This window comes from Bos indicus x Bos taurus, chromosome 12, assembly GCF_003369695.1.
Source record: "Bos indicus x Bos taurus breed Angus x Brahman F1 hybrid chromosome 12, Bos_hybrid_MaternalHap_v2.0, whole genome shotgun sequence".
Classification (NCBI taxonomy): domain Eukaryota; kingdom Metazoa; phylum Chordata; class Mammalia; order Artiodactyla; family Bovidae; genus Bos; species Bos indicus x Bos taurus.
In genome coordinates, this window is record NC_040087.1 from 71223293 (window position 1) to 71249359 (window position 26067).

Here is a 26067-nt window from a genome sequence, read left to right on the forward strand (position 1 = left end):
ATAGGTGTACATACATCCCTTTACAACCTCCCTCCCATCTTCCTCCCCATCGCACACCTCTCGGTTGATACAGAGCCCCTGTTTGAGTTTTCTGAGCCATACAGCAAATTCCCGTTGGCTATTTTACATATGGTAATGTAAGTTTCCATAGATCTCACCCTCCCCACTCCTCTCCCCATGTCCGTAAGTCTATTCTCTATGTCTGTTTCTCCATTGCTGCCCTGTAAATAAATTCTTCAGTACCATTTTTCTAGATCTTGTATATATGGGCTAGAATACAACATTTATCTTTCTCTTTCTGACTTACTTCACTCTGTATAATAGGTTCTAGGTTCATCCACCTCATTAGAACTGACTCAAATGTGTTCATTTTTATGGCTGAGTAATATTCCACTGTGTATATATACCATGAATTCTTTATCCATTCATCTGCGATGGACATATAGGTTGCTTCCATGTTCTAGCTACTGTAAATACTGCTGTAATGAACAATGAGATATGTGTGTCTTTTTACATTTTGGTTTCCTCAGGGTGTATGCCTAAGAGTGGGATTGCTGGGTCATATGGTAGTTTTATTCGTAGTTTTTTAAAGAATCTCCATACCATCTTCCATAGTGGCTGTATCAATTTACATTCCTACCAACAGTATAAGAGCATTTTCTTTTCTCCACATTCTCTCCAGCATTGATTGTTTGTATGCTTTTTGATGATGGCCATTCTGACTGGTATTAGGTGATATCTCATTGTGGTTTTGATTTGTATTTCTCTAATAATGAGTAATGTTGAGCATCTTTTCATGTGTTTGTTAGCCATCTGTGTCTTTGGAGAACTATCTGTTTAGATCTTTTTCCCACTTTTTTATTGGGTTGTTTGTTTTTCTGGTATTGAGTTGTATAAGCTTGTTGTATATTTTGGAAATAATCCTTTGTCAGTTGTTTCATTTGCTATTATTTTCTCTCATTCTGAGGGTTGTCCTTTTCACCTTGCTTATAGTTTCCTTTGCTGTGCAAAAGCTTTTAAGTTTAATCAGGTCCCACTTGTTTACTTTTGTTTTTATTTCCATTACTCTAGAAGGTGGGTCATAGAGGATCTTGCTTTTACTTATATCATCGAGTGTTCTACTTATGTTTTCCTCTAAGAGTTTTAAAGTTTCTGGTCTTACATTTAGGTCTTTAATCCATTTTGAGTTTATCTTTGTGTATGGTGTTAGGAAGTGTTCTAAGTTCATTCTTTTACATTTAGCTGTCCAATATTCCCAGCCATTTATTGAAGAGGCTGTCTCTGCCCCATTGTATATTATTGTGTTCTTTGTCAAAAATAAGGTACCCTTAGGTGCATGGGTTTATTTATGGGCTTTCTATCTTGTTTCATTGGTCTATATTTCTGTTCTTGTTCCAGTACCATACTGTCTTGATGACTGTAGCTTTGTAGTATAAGCTGAAGTCAGGAAGGTGGATTCCTCCACCTCCATTCTTCTTTCTCAAGACTGCTTTGGCTATTCAGGGTCTTTGTGTTTCCATATGAAACGTTTTGTTCTAATTCTGTGAAAAATGTCATTGGTAATTTGCTAGGGATCACATTGAATCTGTAGATTCCATTTGGTACTATAGTCATTTTCACAGTTTTGATTCTTCCTACCCAGAAACATGAAATCTCTCTCCATATGTTTATGTCATCTTTGATTACTTTCATTAGTGTTATAATTTTCTGTTTCCAGTTCTTTTGTCTCCTAGGTAAGTTTACTTAGATATTTAATTCTTTTTGTTGCAATGGTGAATGGGATTGATTCCTTAATTTCTCTTTCTGATTTTTCATTGTTACTATATTGAAATGCAAGAGATTTCTGTGTATTGACTTTGTATCCTGAAACTTTGCTGAATTCACTGGTTAGCTCTAGTAATTTTCTGATACATTCTTTGCTGCTAAGTCACTTCAGTTGTGTCCGACTCTGTGGGTTTTCAATTACAGTATTATGTCATCTGCAAATAGTGAGAGCTTGACTACTTCTTTTCTGATCTGGATTCCTTTTATTTCTTTTTCTTCTCTGTTTGCTATACCTAGGACTTCCATAACTATGTTGAATAATAGTGGTGAAAGTGGACACCCTTGTCTTGTTCCTGATCTTGGGGGGAATGCTTTCAGTTTTTCTCCATTGAGAATAATGTTTGCTGTAGGCGTATCCTATACGGCCTTTACTATGTTGAGATAGGTTCCCTCTATGCCCATTTCTTGAAGAGTTTTAATCATAAATGGGTGCTGAATTTTGTCAAAGGCTTTTTCTTCATCATATAGTTTCTATCTTTCAGTTTGTTAATATGGTGTATCACATTGATTGATTTGCATATATTGAAGAATCCTTGCATCCCTGGAATGAACCCAATTTGATCATGGTGTATGAGCTTTTTGATGTGTTGCTGAATTCTGTTTGCTAAAATTTTGTTAAGGATTTTTGCATCTATGTTCACCAGTGATATTGGCTTATAGTTTTCTTGTTTTGTGTTGTCTTTGTCTGGTTTTGGTATCAGGGTGATGGCAGCCTCATAGAATGAGTTTGGAAGTGTTCTTTCCTCTGCAATTTTTTGAAAAAGTTTTAGAAGTATAGGCATTAGCTCTTCTCTAAATGTTTCATAGAATTCTCCTGTGAAGCCACCTGGTCCTGGGATTTTCTTTTTTGGGGAGATTTTTTATTACAGCTTCACTGTCAGCACTTGTAATTAGGTTGCTTGTTTCTATTTCTTCCTGGTTCAGTTTTGGAAGATTGAACTTTTCTATGAATCTGTCCATTTCTTCCAGGTTATCCATTTTATTGGCATATAGTTGTTCATAATCATCTCTTATAATCATTTGTATTTGTGCATTGTCTGTTGTAACCTCTCCTTTTTCATTTCAAATTTTGTTGATTTGATTCTTCTCTCTTTTTTTCTTGATGAGTCTGGCTAAAGGTTTATCAATTCTGTTTATCTTCTCAAGAACCAGCTTTTAGTTTTATTAATCTTTACTATTATTTCTTTCATTTATTTTTCTTTCATTTCTGCTCAGATCTTTATTTCTTTCCTTCTACTAATATTGGGGGGGGTGGTTTTGTTGTTGTTCTTCTTTTCCCAGTTGTTTTAGGTATAAAGTTAGATTGTCTATTTGATGTTTTTCTTGTTTCTTGAAGCAGGATTATATTGCTATAAACTTCCCTCTTAGAACTGCTTTTGCTGCATCGCACAGGTTTTAAGTTGTCATGTTTGCATTGTTATTTGTTTCCAGAATTTTTTTGATTTCCCTTTTGATTTCTTTAGTAACCTTTTGGTTAATTAGAAACGTGTTGTTTAATCTCCATGTGTTTATGTTTCTCACAGTTTTTTTCTTATAATTGATATCTAGTCTAATGGCATTGTGGTCAGAGAAGATGCTTGATACAATTTCAATTTTCTTAAATTTACTGAGGTTTGATTTGTGGCCCAAGATGTGGTCTATCCTGGAGAATGTTCCATGTGCACTTGAGAACAAGGTATGTTCTTCTCCATTTGGATGGAGTGTCCTGAAAATACCAATGAGATCATCTAATGTATCATTTAAGACCTGTGTTTCCTTCTTAATTTTCTGTGTTAATGATCTGTCCATTGGTGTGAGTGGGGTGTTAACAACTCTATTGTTGTTAACAACTACTATTGTTGTGTTACTGTCAATTTCTCCTTTTTTATCTGTTAGTGTTTGTCTTACGTATTGAGGTGCTTCTATATTGAGTGCATAGATATTTACAATTGTTATTATCTTCCTCTTGGATTAATCCCTTGATCATTATGGAAGGAATTGTCCTTCCTTAACTCTTGTGTTATTCTTTATTTTAAGGTCTATTTTGTCTGATATGAGGACTGCTACTCCAGCTTTCTTTAGCTTTCTGTTTGCATGAAATATATTTTTCCATCCTCTCACTTTCAGTGTATATGTGCCTTGAGGTCTGAAGTGAGTTCTTGTAGACAGCATGTATATGGGTCTTGTTTTTTATCCATTCAGCCAGTCTGTGTCTTTTGGTTGGAGCATTTAATCCATTTACATTTAAAGTGCTGCTGCTGCTGCTAAGTCACTTCAGTCCTGTCCGACTCTGTGCAACCCCATAGACAGCAGCCCACCAGACTCCTCTGTCCCTGGGATTCTCTAGGCAAGAATACTGGAGTGGGTTGCCATTTCCTTCTCCAATGCATGGAGGCATGCTGAGTCGCTTCAGTCGTGTCCAACTCTGTGCGACCCCATGGACAGCAGCCCACCAGGCTCCTCTTTCCACGGGATTCTCTAGGCAAGAATACTGGAGTGGGCTGCCTTTGCCTTCTCCAACATTTAAAGTAATTGTTGATATATATGTTCCTATTGCCATTTTCTGAATTGTTTGTGGTTGATTTTGTAGATCTTTTTTCTCCTCTTGTATTTCTTGATTGTTTAAGTCCGTTTAACATTTGTTGTAAACCTGGTTTGGTGGTACTGAATTCTCTTAACTTTTGTTTGTCTGAAAAGCTTTTTATTTCTCCATCAGTTTTGAATGAGATTCTTGCCAGGCACAGTAATATTGGTTGTAGATTTTTCCCTTTCAGTACTTTAAATATATCCTGCCATTCCCTTCTGGCCTGCAGAGTTTCTGTTGAAAGATCAGCTCTTTAAGTGTATGGGGTTTCCCTTGTAAGTTATTTGTTGCTTCTCCCTTGCTGCTTTTAATATTCTTTCTTTATGTTTAGTCTTTGCTAGCTTGATTAGTATGTGTCTTGGCGTGTTTCTCCTTGGGTTTATCCTGTATGGGAGACCCTTTGTGCCTCTTGGACTTGATCATCTATTTCCTCTTCCACGTTGGGGAAATTTTCAACTATAATCTCTTCAAAAATTTTCTCATACCCTTTCTTTTTCTCATCTTCTTCTTGGACCCCTATAATTTGGATGTTGGTGTGTTTGGTATTATCCCAGAGGTCTCTGAGACTATCCTCAGTTCTTTTCATTCTTTTTATTTTATTCTGCTCTTCAGAAGTTATTTATACCATTTTATCTTCCAGCTCATGGATTCGTTCTTCTGCTTCAGATATTCTGCTGTTGATTCCTTCCAGAATATTTTTAATTTCAGTAATTTTGTTGTTTATCTCTGTATGTTTACTTTTTAATTCTTCTAGGCATTTGTTAATTGATTCTTGCATTTTCTCCATTTTTTCAAGGTTTTTGATCATCTTTATTATCATTATTCTGAATTCTTTTTCAAATAGTTTTTCTATTTCCTCTTTATTTATTTTGACTTCTGTTTTTCTATTTTGTTCCTTCATTTGTGTAGTATTTCTCTGCCTTTTCATTATTATTATTATTATTATTATTATTTTAACTTTGTCTGAGATCTCATTTTCCCAGGCTTCAAGGTTGAATTCTTTCTTCCTTTGGTTTCTGCCCTCCTAAGGTTGTTCCAGTGTTTGTGTAAGCTTCCTTTAGGGTGAGATTTGTTCTGAGTTTTTTTGTTTGTTTGATTTTCCTCTTATTGGTAAGGCTGAGTGAGGTGGTAATCCTGTTTGCTGGTTGATTGAGTTTGTATTTTGAATTTGTTTGTTGTTTAGGTGAGGTGTCCTGCACAGGGTGCTACTGGTGGTTATTGATGCCAGGTTTTGTATTCAAGTGTTTTCCTTTGTGTGAGTTCTCACTATTTGATACTTCCTAGGGTTAGTTCTCTGGTCATCTAGGGTCTTGGAGTCAGAGCTCCCACTCTAAAGGCTCAGGGCTTGATCCCTGGTCAGGAATGAAGATTCCACAAATGATTTGTTATGGCATTAAGTGAGATTAAAACAAATAGCCCAAAACAAGAAGCCAAAGATGAACCTCAGACAAATGGCAGTTACAAAGCCAGGCAAATAATAATTAAAATAATGGAATATACACATATACACATACATCTATAAGCAAAGTCTAAACAATCTAACAAAAATAAAGTACAATAGATTGATCCAGCAAACAAAAGAAGTCAAAAATTATATTTACTAGTTAAGAACAAAACTAACTAAAGCACAAACAGGAAAACAAAATGAAAGCAAGGTGCCAAGTGGGGAATAAAGCAATGGAAATAGAACTAACACATATGTTGAGAGGAAAGGAAGGAAATTATAGATATGCAAGATTAAATAGAGGTAGGTGAAGAAGATTTATGTACATTAAAGATTAACTACAAGGGAAAAAGTACAGTAGGAAAGGTAAACAAAGGAATAATATAGAAAAATATAATACATTTAAAAATTAAAAAATAAAAAAAGAGAAAAGAAAAAAAAAAAAACGAAGAAGAAAGAAAAAAGCGGGGGGGGGGGGGAAATAAAAAGGAAAACTCCATGGAACTGCAAAAGCCCAATGTAGAGGCAGAGGTTTATAACAACAATAAAAATTATGATTGAACATAAACATATACATACACACCCATAGCAAAATAAAAAAAGTTCAACAAAAATAAAGTACAATACATTGCCCTGGCGAACAAAGGAAACCAAGAATTGTATCTACCAGTTAAGAACAAAACTAACTAAAGCACAAACTGGAAAACAAAACTAAAGCAAGGTGCCAATTGGGGAATATAGCAATGAAAATAAAACTAACAAATATGTTAAGAGGAAAGACAAGAAAGAAAGAATAGATACACAAAGTTAAATAGAGGTAGATAAAGAAGATTTATATGCATTAAAGATTAACTGCAAGTTGAAAAGAACAGTAGGAAAAGCAAACAAAGGAATAAATCTAGAAAATAGTAATAACAGATTTTAAAAATTTTAAAAAGAGAAAATTAAAAAAAAAAAAGAAAACTCCACAAAAATGCAAAAGCCCAACACAGAGGCAGAGGTGATTCATGGGGGGAAAAAAAAAAAGTTCAAAAGCTTAATTAGATTTCATAGTGCCAATAAAATCAACAACTACAACAGAGGGGGGCAAAAAAAGGGGGAAAAAATCCAAAAGAATCTACAGAACAAGTCAAACCATAAACACAATAAATGTTTTTCTTGAGTCACTGCTGTCAGCGTCCTTTCCCTCCCTGGGAGTCACAGTCCACCTCCCCTCCCTAGGATGCTCTCCAACATTGTGCTGATCTCTGGTTAGCTCCCCCCATTTAGGCACTTAGAGGGCTCCCCTGCCTGGGGCCCTACTCTGTAGTTCAGTGCATGAGACGATTGATGGGCCAGCCTCTCTACTGTTCAGCTGCCAATGCTGGAGTGTGGAGAGAGAGGCTATGGTGATGGCTCCACCCCCTACGTGTGACTCAGCAGTATCGCCTTGCTTCCATGGCTGCTCAGCTTTTCTCCACAGGCATTTCCCATCACAGTCTCCTCCCTCACATCTGCCCTGATCCATCTCTCTGCAGTCAACAGCAGCCCTCACCCTGGGCTTGCTCCACAATCACTAAACTCCAGCTCCCAGATGCTACCTCTTCCAGGAGACCAGCGTTCCTGTCCAGGGTATGTATGGCTGTGGCAGGGACTGTCTGATTCTCATTCTGTTTAGGCTGCCACAGATCAGCAATTTCACTTTCAGCCTTATGTGTTTCTCCTCTGACTCAGACAATTGTCCTGATGGGGGGATCGGAACCCTGCTTCAGTTCCCCCACCTGCCAAGGGCAGGTCCAGTCCTACTAACACTCCTGTTTTTCCACCTAGTCCTTCATTCTACCAAGTTTTGCATGGTTCTATATATTCTTTTCCGTTGGTCAGGTACTCCTATCCACTCTCAGCTGGTGTTCTGCATGCACTTCTGTGTCTGAAGGTGTGTTCCTGATGTATCTGTGGAGAGAGATGTACTCCACGTCCACCTACACCTCCACCATGTTGTCCAATCTCTACATTTTCTTAAGTATGAGATCCAAAACTGAATCCAGTCTTCCAATGAAGGTACATATGAACTCAGTAAAAATGTTAAATTATTTTCTTTCCTCACATTCTTTTTTCTTAGCATCTTTACTGGGAACCTCCCCGGCCACCACTGCTTCCCCTGGCTTAAGTCTTGACTCTCATTCCTGTTTCTGGAATTTAGAACTTGTCAGTGACTCTTGGGTGGCCACACAGTGACTAAAGTAGAACAACTCTGAGGCTTTTCCGTGTAAAAGGTGTCCTAACACACACTGACTGAGGCCTCTATGGAGTCTAGACTGGCCTTTTTCAAAGCCTTACAATTTTTTTTTTCCCTAAAGCAGCCTCCACATCTTTCCCATGGTTAGTTCCCTTGCTGTTGTTCACCTTGTTAAAGCCAATGAGTCTTCCAGGTGCACTTATTAACACCCTGCTGTGTGCACTGAGATTGATGCCCTTACAGACGTTACTTCACAAAAACCTCTTAGTTTACAAGGACACTGAGCCAAGAGAGAAGAGGGACCCACCCTGGGCAAATTAAGGGAGACTAGGACACCCAGCTCTCATTCCTTCCTCTAAGGGACCTGTCTCTACGTAGAACTTGTTAAGATGGATGCCTGCGGAAACCTCAGCCTAGTCAGGGTTGAGGTTTGATACGGGATAGTAAGTGCTAAATGGAAGTGGAAGTAGCAGCTGGAGGCTTTCACTGAAGTTGGAAAGCTCCCTGTGCCCAGGGCTTGGTGGGCAGTGCCCTGGGGCTTGCAAGGTAGGCAGGTGTGTGGAGGCTGAGAAGAGGACCACCTTTGCTGTAGGAAGAATAGAAGCTCAGGTGTGGAGGGAGGAGGAAGCAGGGCTGGAGGAGGCGGGGTGTTTGGCAGAGAGAAGCTGTTTGGGAATTCTCGCTGTCAGGTCCTGTGTTAGTTTGCCAGGTCTGTGTCCATCCAGGCTGTTCTTACAGAGACCAGAGCCTGGGAGGCTTAGAAATGATGGAAATTTCTCTCTCCTGGTTCTGGAGGCTGGGAAAATCCAAGTCAGGGTGCTGAAAGAGTCAGTGTTTGTTGAGGGCCCATTTCCTGTGTCCTCGTGTGGTGGCAGGGGTGAGGGAGCCACATGGGTCCTTTCATGAGGGCACTAATCCCTATCATGCAGGCCCCACCCTCATGCCCTGGTCCTTCCCATGGCCCCACCTCCTAATACCAACACAGTGGGGCGTAGGTCTCAATGCATGATTTTGAGGAGAAGAACATTTATTCTATAGCATGTTGTCACAGATGGGGTGCTTAAAGAATAGAAATCAATTTTCTCAAGTTAAAGTTCTTGAGGCTATAGGTTCAAGGTGTGGGTAGGTTTCTCCTGAATCCTCTCTCCTTGGCTTCTGACTGCATCCACCTCACCGTGTCCTCACATGGTCTTCTCTCTGTTTACATGCAATCTGCGTCTCTGTTCTTTTTTGCTTTTTAAAGTTTTTATTGAAATATAGTTGATTTACTACATTGTGTTAGTTTCTTTGTACAGCAAAGTGACACAGCTATACGCATATATACATTCTTTTCCATAATGGTTTATCTCAGGGTATTGAATACAGCTCCCTGTGCTATACCATACGGCCTTGTTGTTTATCCATTCTACACATAATAGTTTGCTTCTGCTAACCCCAAATTTCCAGTCCATCCCTCCCCACCACTTCCCTCCATCCATGCAACCAAAAGTCTGCTCACTGTATCTGTGAGTCTGTTTCTGTTTTGTAAATAGGTTCATTTCTGCCGTAGTTTAGATTCCACATATAAGTGACTAATATGATATTTGGCTTTCTCTTTCTGACTTACTTCATTTAGTATGACAATCTCCAGGTTCATCTGTTTCTGCAAATGGATTCTTTCTTTCTTTCTTTCTTTTTTTTTATTCATGGCTGAGTAGTATTGCATTGTCTATATGTACCACGTCTTCTTTATCCACTCATTTCTCAATGGACGTTTCGGTTGTTTCCATGTTTTGGCTATTGTGAATATTGTTGCCATAAACAGGAGTACATGTATATTTTTGACTTATATTTTCATCCAGATATATGCCCAGGAGTGAGATTATTGGCTTATAAGGTAATTCTACTTTTAGTTTTCTGAGGAAACTCTATACAGTTATCCATAGTGGCTGCAGCAATTTATATTCCAACCAGCACTGTAGAAGGGTCCCTTTTACTCCATAGCCTCTCAGTTCAGTTCAGTCGCTCAGTTGTGTCCGACTCTTTGTGACTCCATGGACTGCAGCATGCCAGGCTTCCCTGTTCATCATCAATTCCTGGAGCTTACTCAAACTCATGTCCATAAAGTTGGTGATGCCATGCAACAATCTCATCGTCTGTCATCCTCTTCTCCTCTTGGCCTTCAATCTTTCTGAGAATCAGGGTCTTTTCAAATGAATCAGTTCTTTGCAGCAAGGCCAAAGTATTGGAGTTTCAGCTTCAGCATCAGTCCTTCCAATGAATATTCAGGACTGATTTCCTTTAGGATGGACTAGTTGAATCTCCTTGCAGTTCAAGGGACTCTCAAGCATCTTCTCCACACCACAGTTCAAAAGCATCAATTCTTTGGCACTCAGCTTTCTTTATAGTCCAAGTCTCACATCCATATATGACTACTGGAAAAATCATAACTTTGACTAGACAGACCTTTCTTGGCAGAATAATGTCTCTGCTTTTTTAATATGCTGTCTACATTTGTTATCGCTTTTCTTCCAAGGAGCAAGCATCTTTTACTTTCATGGCTGCAGTCACCATCTGCAATGATTTGGGACACCCCAAAATAAAATCTGTCACTGTTTCCACTTTTTCCCCATCTATTTGCCATTAAGTGATGGGACCAGCTGCCATGATCTTAGTTTTTTGAATGTCGAGTTTTAAGCCCACTTTTTTCACTTTTATCAAGGGGGTCTTTAGTTCTTCTTGGCTTTCTGTCATAAGGGTGGTGTTATCTGCATGTCTGAGGTTATTGATATTTCTCCCAGCAATTTTGATTCCATCTTGTGTTTCATCCAGCCTGGCATTTTGAATGATGTACTCTGCATATAAGTTAAGTAAGCAGGGTGACAGTATACAGCCTTGACATACTCCTTTCCCTATTTGGAACCAGTCTGTTGTTCCATGTACAGTTCTAACTGTTGCTTCTTCACCTGTATACAGGTTTCTCAAGGGGCAGGTCAGGTGGTCTGAGATCCCCATCTTTTAAAAAAATTTCTACAGTTTGTTGTGATCCACACAATCAAAGGCTTTGGCATAATCAATAAAGCAGAAGTAGATATTTTTCTGCAATTCTCTTGCTTTTTTGATGATCCAACAGATGTGGGCAATTTGATCTCTGGTTCCTTTGCCTTTTCTAAATCCAGCTTGAACATCTGGAATTTCACGGTTCACATATCGTCAAAGCCTGGCTTGGAGAATTTTGAGCATTATTTTGGTAGCATGTGAGATGAATGCAGTGGTGTGGTAGTTTGAACATTCTTTGGCATTGCCCTTTTTTTGGATTGGAATAAAACTTATCTTTTCCAGTCCTGTGGCCACTGCTGAGTTTTCCAAATTTGCTGGCATATTGAATGCAACACTTCCACAGCATCATCTTTTAGGATTTGAAATAGCTCAACTGGAATTCTATCATCTCCACTAGTTTTGTTCACAGTGATGGCTCCTAAGGCCCATTTGACTTCACATTCCAACGATGTCTGGCTCTAGGTGAGTGATCCCATCACCATGGTTATCTGGGTAATGAAGATCTTTTTTGTATAGTTCTTCTGTGTATTCTTGCCACCTCTTCTTAATATTTTCTGCTTCTGTTAGGTCCATACCATTTCTGTCCTTTATTGAGCCCATATTTGCATGAAATGTTCCTTGGTATCTCTAATTTTCTTGAAGAAATCTCTAGTCTTTCCCATTCTATTTTTTCCCGTCTATTTCTTTGCATTGATCACTGAGGAAAGCTTTCTTATCTCTCCTTGTTATTCTTTGTAACTCTGCATTTCAATAGGTATATCTTTCCTTTTCTCTTTTGCCTTTAGCTTCTCTTCTTTTCTCAGCTACTTGTAAGACCTCCTCAGACAACCATTTTGCCTTTTTCATTTATTTTTCTTGGGGTTGGTCTTGGTCACTGCCTCCTGTACAAGTTCAGGGACCTCTGTCTGTGGTTGTTAATGCACTCTGTCTATCAGATCTAATCCCTTGAAGCAGTCCACTCCCTCTCAGCCACTGTTACTTAATGGTCTTTCTGACTGGTGTGAGGCGATAGCTTATTTTGGTTTTCATTTTCATTTCTCTAATAATTCACAGAAATGAGCTTCTTTTCATGTGCCTATTAGCCATCTGTACATGTCCTTTGGAGAAATGTCTATTTAGTTCTTCTGCCCATGGTTTTTAGTTGGATTTTGTTGTTATTGTTGAGTTGTATGAGCTGTTTGTATATTTTGGAAATTAAGCCCTTGTCGGTCACATCATTTGCAATATTTTCTTCCATTCTGTAGGTTGTTTCTTCATCGTGTTTATGGTTTCCTTTGCTGTGTAAAAACTTGTAAGTTTGATTAGGTTCCATCTGCTTATTTGCTTTCTTTTAATTAAAAATTATTATTTATTCCTGACTGTGCTGGGTTTTCATTGCTTTGAGGGCTTTTCTCTAGTTTCAGTGAGCAGGGGCTGCTCTATATTGTGGTGTGTGGACTTCTCAATGTGGTGGCTTCTCTTGTTGTAGAACTTGGGCTCTAGGATATGTGGGCTTAGTAGTTGCAAGTCCTGGACTCCAGGGCACAGGCTTATTAGTTGTGGCACATGGATTTAATTGCTTTGTGCATGTGGGAATCTTCCTGGACCAGGAAAGAATTCCATGTCTCCTGCACTGGCAGGTGGATTCTTTGCCAGTGAGCCACCAGGGAAGCATCCATTTGTATATTTTTGTTTATATTTCTATTGCCTTCAGAGATTGAGCTAAGAAAACACTGGTATAATTTATGTCAGAGAATGTTTTGCCTATAATCTTTACAGGAAGTTTTATGATGTCATGTCTTATAATTAAGTCTTTAAGCCATTTTGAGTTTGTTTTGTGCATGGTGAGGTGGTTTGTTCTAACTTCATTGATTTACATGTCTGTGTTTCTGTTCCCATGTCTTAGTCTCCTCTTCATCTAAGCACACCAGTCACATTAGATTAGTTCCAGTATAACTAAGGGTAATCATTACTTCTTTAAAGTCCATGACACCAAATTCTAAGGTAATGATGACTAAGGTGACAACATGTGAACTTGAGGACATGATTAATTTACAGTAAGCCCAGAAAGTAAAGAAAAGAGGCTTCATAGGGTCAGCAGATGTGCAAGGAACTCTGAGCTTTGGACACTAGGGGCTGGAATTCCACATCCACTAAGTGGGGGTTGTTAGACTTTGGTGGAACCTGCCTGTGTATAAAACATGCTCAGTGTTGAGGTGATGAAAGAGTTGCAGAGATGGATGGTGGTGATGGATGCACAAAATTGTGAATGTACTTAATGCCACTATATGGCTACATGGTTAAAATGGCAAATTTCACTTTAGGTGTATTGTAACACACATATAAACCTGAATAGTAGCACTGAATCTTTGAGAACATGAGAGAACAGGGCAGATGACACATTGCAGGGCCTCCAGCTCTCTGATCTGACTCCCCCCTTTCCTACCCTCTCCTGTTCATGACTTGATGAGTTTTCCCTTAGAGAAGTGCCTTGTGTCTTGTCATGAGTTCAGTGACAGGAGCTCGTGCTGTGACGGTGATTCCCCACCCCCACCCTTCTGGCATCTTGAGTGTCTCAGCCTCTTGGTTCCCAGCATCTCACCCTGGACTTATAAATGTCTGTCTCCCCATCTTGTGAGCATCTGCACAAGTTCTCCATCAGGGCAGGAACAGATTCTGCTGGTCATTGCATCCATGTCACAAGGGAGAGTAAGGCACTTTGGTGCCATGTACACTGTGCTGATCACAGAAATTCTCCTGAGTTCTTTTTCAAACACAGGAGATTATTTATAAAATCATCTCATATTTTGAGTGTACCACTTTGGATATGTACTTGAAAGAAGCAAGCTTAAGATTGTTGTTTGCTAATCAGAACCACACTCTCTAGGGTGCCTTGAAGCAGAGAGCATGAAAGCTATTACGGAAGCCACTCAGCAGCAGCTGGAGAATGTTCTCAAGTTAGACAATTGGATGGGACATATGCTGTGAAAGATGGTGGTTGTGTGGAAGCTTAACAATGGGGATGTTTTGTATCCACTTCTACTACCATTAACAGTTTCCTTCAGTCATGAAGGAAGGTCACTGAGGTTCATGAGTTTTACAACTTGCTGCTGTGAACACTAAGTGGGTTCTGTTATCTACAGAAGATGAGAGGCCTTGGATAAACTGATGCAGTCTCCCCTGTGTCCAGTTATGGATCCTGCCATGGTTCAGCCCCACATCACCAGACCCCTGCCTCTTCAGGTCTGCGGGTCTGTCCTGATCAGACTCCCCCCATTGTTTGTATTACTTCATCTGTGACAAAATATAGGAAGAAAACATTTTACAGCTTTTGTGTTGGTCCATCTTGGACATAACAGCCCATCAGATTTGATTAACATTCACCTTCAGGACCTTTAGGCAAGTAAATATGAATTGAGATGAAAAAATTCCATTTAAAAACTTTAGTACTAAGTCTGAAAAGGTGTTAGTCAAGAAACTTGGGTATGAACACTGAGCTAACACATGTCAAAAGGTAAAAATGAATCCTTTGGACTTAATGAAGCAATGGTGTGTATGCCTACATCCTGGGGTATTGCTTCTGATCACAGACCCAGTGTCCAGTGTGTCCCTTAGGACTTTTCTTCCTGAGTCCAAAGCACATCACCACTCATGGTTAGGGAGGACTGGAGGAAGAGGCTGACATTTACCAAGCAGATTTGTGGTTTGATTTCTCAGGATGTGTGGATGGGTTGTCACTGACCTTGTTTTGAGATGAAGAAAACTGAGGTTCAGTCGCTTGTCCAACATCATCAGGTTTGTGAAAGGAACTGAGCTGCAGTCTGCTGCCCCCAGATTTTTTTCCTGACTCACTAACAGGCTGAGCTCTGGACCAGGTTCCTGAGATTTGCTCTGTGAGGGGCTCGGGATCCCAGAGTACCTGCCTGGAGCCCTGCCCGAGGTCACTGGGGCCCTGGATCAGGCACTCACTTCCCTGGAGGGGTTGTGGACCCAGTGGGATGAGACTGGGGCTGAGTCCCTAAGGTTCTGTATTTAAAATGTAGGAACAATATTTTACTGTGAAAAATACTTAAGGTTGAATAGTTGAGGTGGTGTCTTGACTGGGCCATTGGGTGATTTCCACTCTGCTTTGGGCCTTTTGGATTCTGTTCTTTTATTTTCATGTTTGGAAAGTGTTCGGTCTTAACGAAAGACTTGCTTCCTGGATGGAACGGGGAATGTTGTAGAGACTGATGGATGCCATGCTGACATTCATATTCTGTCTAATATTATTTGGGAACAAGTCTCTAACAAATTCACTCTGGCAAAGGTTACCAAGAATCTATTAGGCTTTTGTTGCAAATAAGTACACCATTAATTTTATATAAACACCTATAAAACTGTCTAAGAATGTACACATTTTTATATGACATAGATCCCCCTTTTCCCATTCCTTCATAATGATAAAATAGTGTTTTAGTTCAGTCAAATTTTGATTTCTCAGTATTGCTTAGTTGTTTTTCTGTATAAAACATTTAAATAATTGTTAAGCTGAGTTTTAGAGCAAAGAACTTAGCTGTTAGTATCTCCTTCACTGGACTGGTTTTTAGAACTTTTTGTAGCACTAGATTCAAATTTGCTGCTGACAAATTTAAGAACCTAGTTGGAATAATTAATTTATGTGTATGTAATTTTTATTATTGATTTGGTATTTAAACTACAGACCTTTGACTGCTGTGTGATCTTTGTCTTACTGTTTTCAAAATATAAGTTTTTTTGGAGCCCCCCATCATGTGCTTTTGCATTCTGTACCTTTTACATTTATAGGTGTGTTTGTCAGGCCTTGAAGGAGAAGATCACAATCTTAGTGACTCATCAGTTGCAGTACCTAAAAGATACAAGTCAGATTCTGATATTGAAAGATGTAAGTAATTTCTAGAAATCTGTGGAATTGCTAGCACACAGGTGTGTTGAAGGACAGACCTCCCCACAGGTCACTCTCCTGGCTTCATGGTAAACACTCTCTTTTCCCTCAGTTTTTTACCCCCTTCTTCTCAGAGCTGCTGTTCCTGCCTTGGAGGATGAATCCAAAGACCTGTAGCCTGCCAGGCTCCTCTGCCCATGGGATTCTCCAGGCAAGAATACTGGAGGAGGTTGTTATGCCCTCCTCCAGGGGATCTTCCCAACCCAGAGATCAAATCCTGTCTCATTGGCAGGCAGTTTCTTTACCACTAGCACCACCTGGAAAGCCCAGAAATATCACTATTACACTCTAAGCCACATAAATCCTAAAGTATTTAAGTACAACCACAGGGTTATTGAATCATCACTGTTATAATGAAATCTGTTAAAGATAATGATGCAATTTTATTTAGAACTTTTTATTTTCCTCTTCCATGACTTAAGTCAGAGTATATTACTTAGAAATTAGAGATACTAAGATCCATTTGCACCCAGGTGTTATACATAGCTTGCCTAAAGATCATCTTCCACTAACATGTGGGAGTCTGTGCAGCAAGAGGACAAGGTTCTGCCTTCATGGGGCTCCTGATTTTAATGGAGATGGATGTGACATCCTGGCCTCCCTGAGGAGCTGGTGCCTCATGGGGTCTGAATGACATGAATGTGGGGGCCACACAGTCACCAGGGGGAGTGGGTCTGAGGCAGGGGGTCCTCAGGAAGGAGCTGACCTGGCAGGTTGGAGGAACGGCAGGAAGACCGGCATGTCTGAGGAGAGTGAGCTGGTCTCCGAGCAGGGGGCAGTGGGCCCAGAAGTGGGATGGAAGCCTTGAATGGCATGATATTTGAGAGATTCCTCTGATGTTCACTGGAGGGGTGACAGCAGAAGTAGTTAGGAGTCTTAGTAAAGTTGAGAAAATGGAAGTGTGGGCTCAGGCTAGAGTGTAATTTTCTAGAGCTGCTGTAAAGAATTCTAAAGAGTCACAAACTGGGTGACTTAAAATAATGTTTTTATCCTCTCCCTGTTCTGGAGGCTACAAGTCCCAATTCCAGGTGCTGGCAGGGCTGTACTCTCCTGAAGGCTCCAGGGGAGGATCCTTCCTTCCAGCCTCTGGTGTTCACCAGCCTTCCTTGTGTTCCTTGGCTTCCAGTTTCAGCACTGTGGTCTCTGCCTCTGATGTCACATGGTCATTGTCCCCATGTCTGTCTGAGTCTTTTCACTTCCCATAAGGATATCAGTCATATTGAATTTAGGGTCACCCTGCTCCAGTGTGACCTCATCTTAACTTGATTACATCTGCAAAGACCCTTCTTCCAAATAAGATCATGTTTACAGGTGTCATGTTTGAACTTATCCCTCCTTGGCCTGTTTACCTTTGGGCCTCAGAACCTCTGTCATTAACCCCTGAACTGTTCCACAGGTTCTCGATCAGATCCCTGACTTAAGAAATGAATTTCTGATCTAAGAAGGATTATTAAAATGCAGAACCTCTGTCTCTCTAGAAGTAGTTCCATGTGTTGACTCCTCTCCACTCCTCTAGGAATGGATTGAGGGAGGGGATAAGGTTTCTCAAGCTTGAGAGCAGTTGATTTCATGTTCAGAGGGGGTGATTCTGGTGTGTAAACCTCAGTGTTGACAGTGTTAGGAGCACAGATCAGTGGGCAGTAGAATAACCCATTGAACCAATCCCTAGATATTTTAGGGTCCCCTATTGCTTCCTTTGAGGACACTACCCCTAATTTTACTATGAACAAAACAACTATTTGTCCCCTGGTGAGCACCTCTTGGATGAGTTGGGATGCATCCTTACTGTTTGTCTGGGCCATGTCTCATAGCAGAGAGTGGATGTCTGCCCCCTTAGTCTCCTTGGGATTGTCAGTGTTTGGCTACTGAGTGAAATTGCTCCCTTTGTGCCACCACTCATTTCATTGTGCATATTACAGATGTGAAGTGGTGAGTGGTGATTTCTTTAAAGAGGTATGTGAATTTTGCCTCCCAAGTAGAACAAGACACACTATATCCTGCATGATATTCTAGTTCTGCAGTATCAGATGGTACTCAGATGCTTCACTGGGTTTCTCCCAGTGGCTTACTTCAGGGGATAGGGTGAGAATGGTCCCAACTAATGTCTTGAGTCAACTTCTATCTGACCAGTGTTAACCAGAGCTGCCCGCATTTGATGAGTTTTGCATCCTGGGATTTTTTCCTAGTGTTTTGGTTGCCACTGAGTGAATCAGCTGTGTCTTGTTTAGGGATCGGAAAATGATGAAAACATCTGCACATTATTTTATATGACTTTGTAAGGGAGGGTAACTGTGCAGTGATGTGTTACATGTGTTCAAAGAACATGATGAGATTGGCTGTAGCTTAAGCAGTTGTCTGATATAGAGAAGCCTGGTTGGCTGCTTGTGATTGTTCTTAAGTTTCTTCTCAGATCTGAGTGCATTGATTCTGGCTTAGGTTTTGGTTTGTGGGCACAGGCTGCCAAGGCTTTAGAGCCACCCCAGACCCATGGCCTCCTTGTTTAATTACTTTAACAGTGGAATATTGAATTTTCAGGTTTGAACTTCCTGAGTGTATGGGGCAGTTGTAAAGACAATAGACCTGGATTTCATGGGTTTTCTGTCCAGGGCTGGTTCCTGTTATCCCAGCCAGGCACATGATAGTGTGACAGTGACAGTGGTCAGTGAAGATTTAATGAGAGACTCTTACCCATATGCAGATGTGCTGGTCCCCACCTCTGGGTTAAGTTTAAATTTCTTTCCTGGAATATCCTCCCCAATTGACTGTTTTTTTAAAATTCTGTTTCTCACATGATTTGCTGTATGTGCATAGTCACTCAGTCATGTCTGACTCTTTGTGACCCCATGGACTGTAGCCTGCCAGGCTCCTCTGTCCATGGGATTTTGCAGCCAAGAACACTGGAGTGGGTTGCCATGCCCTCCTCTAGGGGATCTTCCCGATCCAGGAATCGAACCCAGGTATCCTGTATTGCAGGCGGATTCTCTACTGTCTGAGCCACCAGGGAGGCTTCTCTCAATTCCCATGTTGTCTGTAGAGACTGTTTGATCCTCCCACCAGCCTCTGTGCTTCTTGCTTCCCCAAGTGCCCAGGGTACTAATGTCAATGGCCTGCATTTTAATCACATAAACACATGTTTCTTTCATATCCTCCAGCACCCAACACAGGGTTTGGCAGAAAACACAATGTTCAGTTCTGTACTGAGTTGACTGAACTAGATTTTTCAACAAGAATTCTAGACTCAGGGATCTTTTTTTTTTTTTTTTCACAAAAACCATAATTTAAGGCCACATAACTTTTCTTGATTAATATTTAGGTTGTTTTACTATTATCAAATGTAAATTAATTCCTCTCATTTTTTTTTTTTTTAATTTTAGGGCAAAACAGTGAAAAGAGGAACTTACTCTGAGTTCCTAAAATCCAAGGTAGATATTTTTTTCCCTTTTTGACAAGGGGAATAAGCAATCTGAACCATCTCCAGTTCCAGGAACTTCCACTGTGATCTCTGAGTCTTTGGGTCAGCCTCTACAGTCTCCCAGACCTTTGTTGAAAGGTGCAGCTCAAGAGGACCAGGATGTGAGTTTCTATCCATCAATGTGCCTGGGTCTGTCTGCTCTTGGTGGCCTCAGGGACCTTCAGTGTGCTTCTCTAAGGATATCTTCATTTGTCCCAAAGTAGATCCTAAAGTTCCCAAAGTCTATTCCATGGAATTGATAGAAGAACATGAATGGAGCAAGCCTGCTTGGGGTTCCCCTTTGAGTGTAGGATGGAGAATCTTATGGAGATGAGTAGTGAGTGCCCTGCTATGAATTTCTGGGTGTGTGTGGCTCACACTGATTGAGAACTCTTCAGTTTACCATAATTAGATCCTACTCACTCTGGTGGCTCCTAATTTCCCTTAGGCATCCAGAGGATTAATGTGAAGACCCCCTTAGACTGAGTCCTGCTTTTGCCACATTAAATCACCTTGAATCTCAGTGGCCAGGATAGATTTGGGACATTCTAGGCTCCTATGACTCTATACTGCATTCTAAGTCTTCCAGACAGAAGTGCAGAAATGCGCTAGATCTCTCTTAAAATACACAGATAATCTTTGATATCGAAGCCCTGAATATCCAAACCCAGGAGCCTGGATGATTCTGATAAGTATTCAGATTAGCTATTCACTTTCTAAACTCAAGGATCACTCTCTGAAATTTTGGAATCACATAGATTCAGATCATACGCTTGCAACATGCTATCCAAACTCATATTATTCCAGCCCTCTTTGTGACTCAGTTTACTGTATTTGGTTAGTATTTAGAGCCCCAAGTATGTTTTCTGTTTCTTTCATTGAGTGACACAAGTCATCTAGAGGGATATATTATCTCCATATAATTTTGTGTGTTATTTTAGCTTCTGCATTTATATATTAATTGATAAATTAATTGATTTTTGTTGTGTGTGTGCTGACAGTAATGATTTATTTTAAGCAAAGCTACCCAACTGTGAATAATCTCGTGCAAATGTTCTTTTACTTCTAATAGAATCCTAGGCATAGGATGGCTGGGTCCAAGGGTAAACACATATGTGATTTGGCCAGATATTCCTACACCCTTGTCCATCGGAGATGGACCATCCTGCGCTCCTGCCAGTATATGAGATGTGTCTGTTTCCCCACAGTTTTGCAGTGGAGGGTGTAGTTGAACTTTTGAAATTTGGGGTTCATTATTTAAAAGTTCATGTCTCACTGCCATTTTTCCCTTCCAGACTGAGAACATACAGGTTACACTACCTCTAGAGGGCCAACTGGAAGGAAAAGTAGATTTTAAGACCTATGCAAATTACTTCACAGCTGATGCTCACTGGTCTGTCATCATTTTCCTTATTCTAGTAAACATTGCAGCTCAGGTACATAAGGGCATTTATCTTGATTTGTGTACTCAGGTTGATATTTACATACTATTTATACTGTACTTTATAATTATTTTTGTGTATTAAGAGATTTATCCCAATGAATTGACTCATGAGGTTGTGAGATCTAGCTGGGTGAATGCGAAATTAGAAAGGCAGGCCTGCAGGCTGGAACTTCAGGCAGGAGCTGACACTGCTGTCTTGAGGCAGAATTTCTTCCTCCTCCAGGAAGCCTCAGGTTTTGGTCTTATGGCCTTTGACTGACTGGATGAGGTGACCACAGTGTTGAGAGTGATCTGCTCTACTGAAGTTCTCATGATGGATGTGAACCACATCCACAAAATACCTTCATGGCAACATCTGGACAAGTGTTTGGTTGAATCACTGGAGACCAGCCCAGCCAAGTGACACATAGAACACCATTACTGTACCTCTCAAGCTTTTTGCTTTGAAAAATCAAAACATTTTTACTGTTATTACTGCCTTTGCAGTCCACTTGTATTTGCATTGAAACTATATGCAGATCAGGAAGCAACAGTTAGAACTGGACATGGAACAACAGACTGGTTCCAAATAGGAAAAAGAGTACGGCAAGGCTGTATATTGTCACCCTGCTTATTTAACTTCTATACAGAGTACATCATGAGAAACGCTAGGCTGGAAGAAGCACAAGCTAGAATCAAGATTGCCGGGAGAAATATCAACAACCTCAGATATGCAGATGCCACCACCCTTATGGCAGAAAGTGAAGAGGAACTAAAAAGCCTCTTGATGAAAGTGAAAGAGGAGAGTGAAAAAGTTGGCTTAAAGCTCAACATTCAGAAAACTAAGATCATGGCATCTGGTCCCATCACTTCATGGCAAATAGATGGGGAAACAGTGGAAACAGTGTCAGACTTTACTTTTTTGGGCTCCAAAATCACTGCAGATGGTGACTGCAGCCATGAAATTAAAAGATGCTTACTCCTTAGAAGGAAAGTTATGACCAACCTAGATAGCACGTTGAAAAGCAGAGGCATTATTTTGCCAACAAAGGTCCGTCTAGTCAAGGCTATGGTTTTTCCAGTGGTCATGTATGGATGTGAGAGTTGGACTGTGAAGAAAGCTGAGCGCTGAATAATTGATGGTTTTGAACTGTGGTGTTGGAGAAGACTCTTGAGAGTCCCTTGGACTGCAAGGAGATCCAACCAGTCCATTCTAAAGGAGATCGATCAGTACTGGGTGTTCTTTGGAAGGAATGATGCTAAAGCTGAAACTCCAGTACTTTGGCCACCTCATGTGGAGAGGTGACTCATTGGAAAAGACTCTGATGCTGGGAGGGATTGGGGGCAGGAGGAGAAGGGGAAAACAGAGGATGAGATGGCTAGATGGCATCACTGACTCTATGGACGTGAGTCCTAGTGAACTCATGGACTATGGACAGGGAGGCCTGGCATGCTGCAATTCATGGGGTTGCAAAGAGTCGGACATGACTGAGCAACTGAACTGAACATTATATTTGGGGAGCAAAGTCTTCTAGGGAAAATGAGATTTCTTTTAAAGATATTAAATTTTAAGAGGCCCTCTTCTGACCTGTGGTCATCTGGGGTGTGGGACTTGGCACAGACTTGAGCCAGAAGGACCGTCTCCATGTTCTGGAGCCTTTCCATCCCCCGTTCTAGTGAGTGGGGTGTGAGGCTCACTGATGTCAGTGTGTGAGTGACTGTTGTTTCCTGATCTAGGTTGCCTATGTCCTGCAGGACTGGTGGCTTGCAGACTGGTGAGTGATTCCTGATCTGACCAAAAGTGCTATGAAATCTATACAAAGCCTCACTTTCCCACAGAGTCAGGGGTCTGACCCTCACATAGTTTCCCTGAAGAAAAATGAAAGTTCCTGCAGGTGGTGTGTGACCCACCATGGTCTCTCCCATGTCCCTCCCTTTAACAGCTTCTTCAGAGAATTTTTTTTCTTTTTTTTAACTTTTAATATTGCATTGAAGTATAGCCGATTAACAGTGTTGTGATAGTTTTAGGTAAACATCAAAGGAACTCAGACATACATATGCATGTATCCATTCTCCCCCAAACCCCACTTACATCCAGGCTGCCACATAGCATTGAGCAGAGTTTCATATGCTTATACAATAACTCCTTTTTGGTTACCTGTTTTAAATATAGCAGTGTGTGCATGACCATCCCAAACTCTGTTAACTGTCCTTCCCTCATCAACCATAAGTTCATTTTCTAAGTCTATCTTCACAGAGTTTTGAAAACTGAAAGTCGTGATTCAAATTTTTAAAAGGGAGATACACACAATGTCTTATGAGCTGGGAAACACTTTAGAGCATAAAATACATTTCTCAAATTGAGATTTTTTTTTTCTAGGTAGAACTTTTCACTTTATTTCAGCAATCAACACTTTACATGATTTTGAATTTTTACAAATTCCCAGAAGCTTTAGAAAGACACCTCTTTCATTAGACGCAAGTATTTTCCTATGAAACATATCATATTTTGACATTTGTCCTTTTTATGAAACATGTATTAGTGTTTCTGTTTATTGATTTGATCTCAACACCTCTAAATTGTAAATGAAATACTTTTCCCATATTTGAATTAATATTTTGATCCTTTGTGAATGGGCTTGTATTGGATACTCAATTTCTTAGCTTTTATGTAATTTTTTTGTTTTATGTTCCAGAAATTTAGCCCACTTTCAATTTCTTTTCTTTTCAAATATTTTTTAAGATGATGCCAGCTTCAATGTACAGAGAAAAAATGCAAACTTGGAAATTATTCCAGTTCAACAGGAAGAAGGATGGTTTTTCAACTACACATATGAGGCTACAGTTGAGAGACCATGGGAAACATTTGAGGTGTTACAAATTAGACAACTGTAACGTTTTATCACTTATGGTATTTCATTTGGTATTTACAAGATATACCCAAAGGGATCCTCATCTGCTTTGCCATATGGAAAGTTTATAAATGTTAGAGTACGGAGCAAAAGCAAAATGGGAACAGGAAAGAATTTTAAGGTGGTTTAGGTACTCAAGAGCAGCGGCCTTTCCTTTTGTTGAGAAACAGCTGTTGCTTTAGGGGAAGGTAAGCACAGATTATTTTCCTCCTTATTCCTTTGGGGTCTGATAAAAATATCAGAGAATAAACATCCCCACCATTTATTTTATTTTCTGTCATTTTCTAAAGGTGATTTTATTTCATGATAGAGTCAACCGACAGAATCAATCATGTCAAAGCATTTAAGTGGAGGATTTTCATTTATTTCTTAGTTAAAATAAAGGAAGAAACTTAGGTACTCAAAAACAATTTATGAACCCAAGTTTGAGATTTTTTTTTATATTTGTGTATATTCTATATATAATCTATAGTGTAATATTTTTTCTTCCCTGTTCAATAGGGCAAAAGTACAAAGTGGCCTGTATTTTGGGACATATGTAAAAGAAGCTGAAGATTTAATATTTGAGCTGAGCTGGTTCTTAAGCATTTACTTGGTAAAGTTGCATAATCTTCTCTATTATAGCAGAGTCTAAGGTGTTTATAATGAATCTGTGTGATAAACTAGGGCTTCCAGAGTAATTCAGCAATGTCTTAACAGATTGTCTTAGTCATATTTACTCTGTGAATTAATTAGAATAATTATTTTAAAGATCTACTAGAAGAAAAGAGGTTGAATGAAAACTCTTAATTTGCTCTGTACTGGATTTTGGTAGTTAAACAAGGATTGCACATTCAAAAAATCAGCCCCTGGAAATACATGGCTATTGTCTTAAGTAGGTTGCTTTAGCTAAATTTTTTATGGATGGGTAAGTGTATTAGAAATGAATCCCCACCCTGTGGTTCAGGTTGGTCCAATTCTGTCTGAATAAACGTTGGCTTTTATTGATCTTGGATGAAATCCTCTAGGAGCATGGGCCCAAATAAAAGCATTATTCCCTCCCACGTATGCAAAGCTCTGCTTTACAATACTGCTCATCTCTTGGGCTTCACTAGTTATTAGAGAAGCTAAGCAGAGGAAATCCAGTGTCTGGGATTAGATTCTTTCTCTTTCTTACCTTGAGATCACAGTGTTATCTCCTCCCCAGCTGTGTGATTAATTTAACATTTGGCTTGCCAGACTAATATTAACATGACTGTCTCTATTCACAAGAGTGTTTAGATTTTATATAGCATATGTACTTCTTAAAGGGTATCTTCACCTAAAATTTTAAATGTCTTCTTTATCTATTCACTTGTTAGACATTTAGGTTGCTTCCATGCCATGGTTTTTGTAAATATTGCTGCTATGAATATTGGGGTACATGTGTCTTTTTGAATTATGGTTTTCTCAGGGTATAGGCCCAGTTGTGAGATTTCTGGGTCATATAGTAGTTGTATTTTTAGTTTTCTAAGGAACCTTCATACTGTTCCCCATAGTGGCTGCATCAATTTACATTCCTACCAACAGTGCAAGAGGATTCCCTTTTTTCCACACTCTCTAGCATTTATTGTTTGTGTATTTTTTGGTGATGGCCATTCTGACTGGTGTGAGGTAATACCTTATTGTAGTTTTGATCTACATTTCTCTAACAGTGATGTTGACCATCTTTTCATGTGCCTCTTGGCCATCTGTATGTATTCTTTGAAGAAGTGTCTATTTAGGCCTTCTGCCTATTTTTTGATTTTTCTTTTCCTGATATTGAGCTGCATGAACTATTTGTATATTGTGGAGACTAATCCCTGTCAGTTGCGTAGTTTGCAGTTATTTTCTCCTGTTCTGAGGATTGTTTTTCATTTCATGTATGGTACCTATGTACACTGGAATACTACTCATCCGTAGAAAGGAACGAAATTGGGTCATTTGTAGAGATGTGGATAGACCTAGAGTCTATCATACAAAGTAAAGTAAGTCAGAAAGAGAAAAGCAAACAAAATGCTTATATTAATGCATATATATATATACGGAATCTAGAAAAATGGTACAGATAAACCTATTTACAGGGCAGGAATGGAGTCATAGATGTAGAGAACACACATGTGGACATGGCGAGGGGTAGGGAGGTGGGGAAGATGAATTGGGAGATTAGGACTGACACATATACAGTACCATATGTAAAACAGATAGCTAGTGGGAAGCTGCGGTATAGCACAGGGAGCTTAGCTCAGTGCTC

The 26067-nt window shown here is 39.8% G+C and overlaps 1 protein-coding gene across 1 annotated transcript in view; it reads left to right on the forward strand.

Annotated features, from left to right (window-relative positions):
* Positions 1–26067, forward strand: part of LOC113902125 (multidrug resistance-associated protein 4-like) — a 188477-nt gene that overhangs the window by 57607 nt on the left and 104803 nt on the right. The window contains 6 exon segments of the mRNA XM_027557079.1: positions 15874–15970; positions 19405–19458; positions 19460–19603; positions 20777–20917; positions 22642–22679; positions 25256–25263. Coding sequence (XP_027412880.1) covers positions 15874–15970; positions 19405–19458; positions 19460–19603; positions 20777–20917; positions 22642–22679; positions 25256–25263 — 482 coding nt within the window.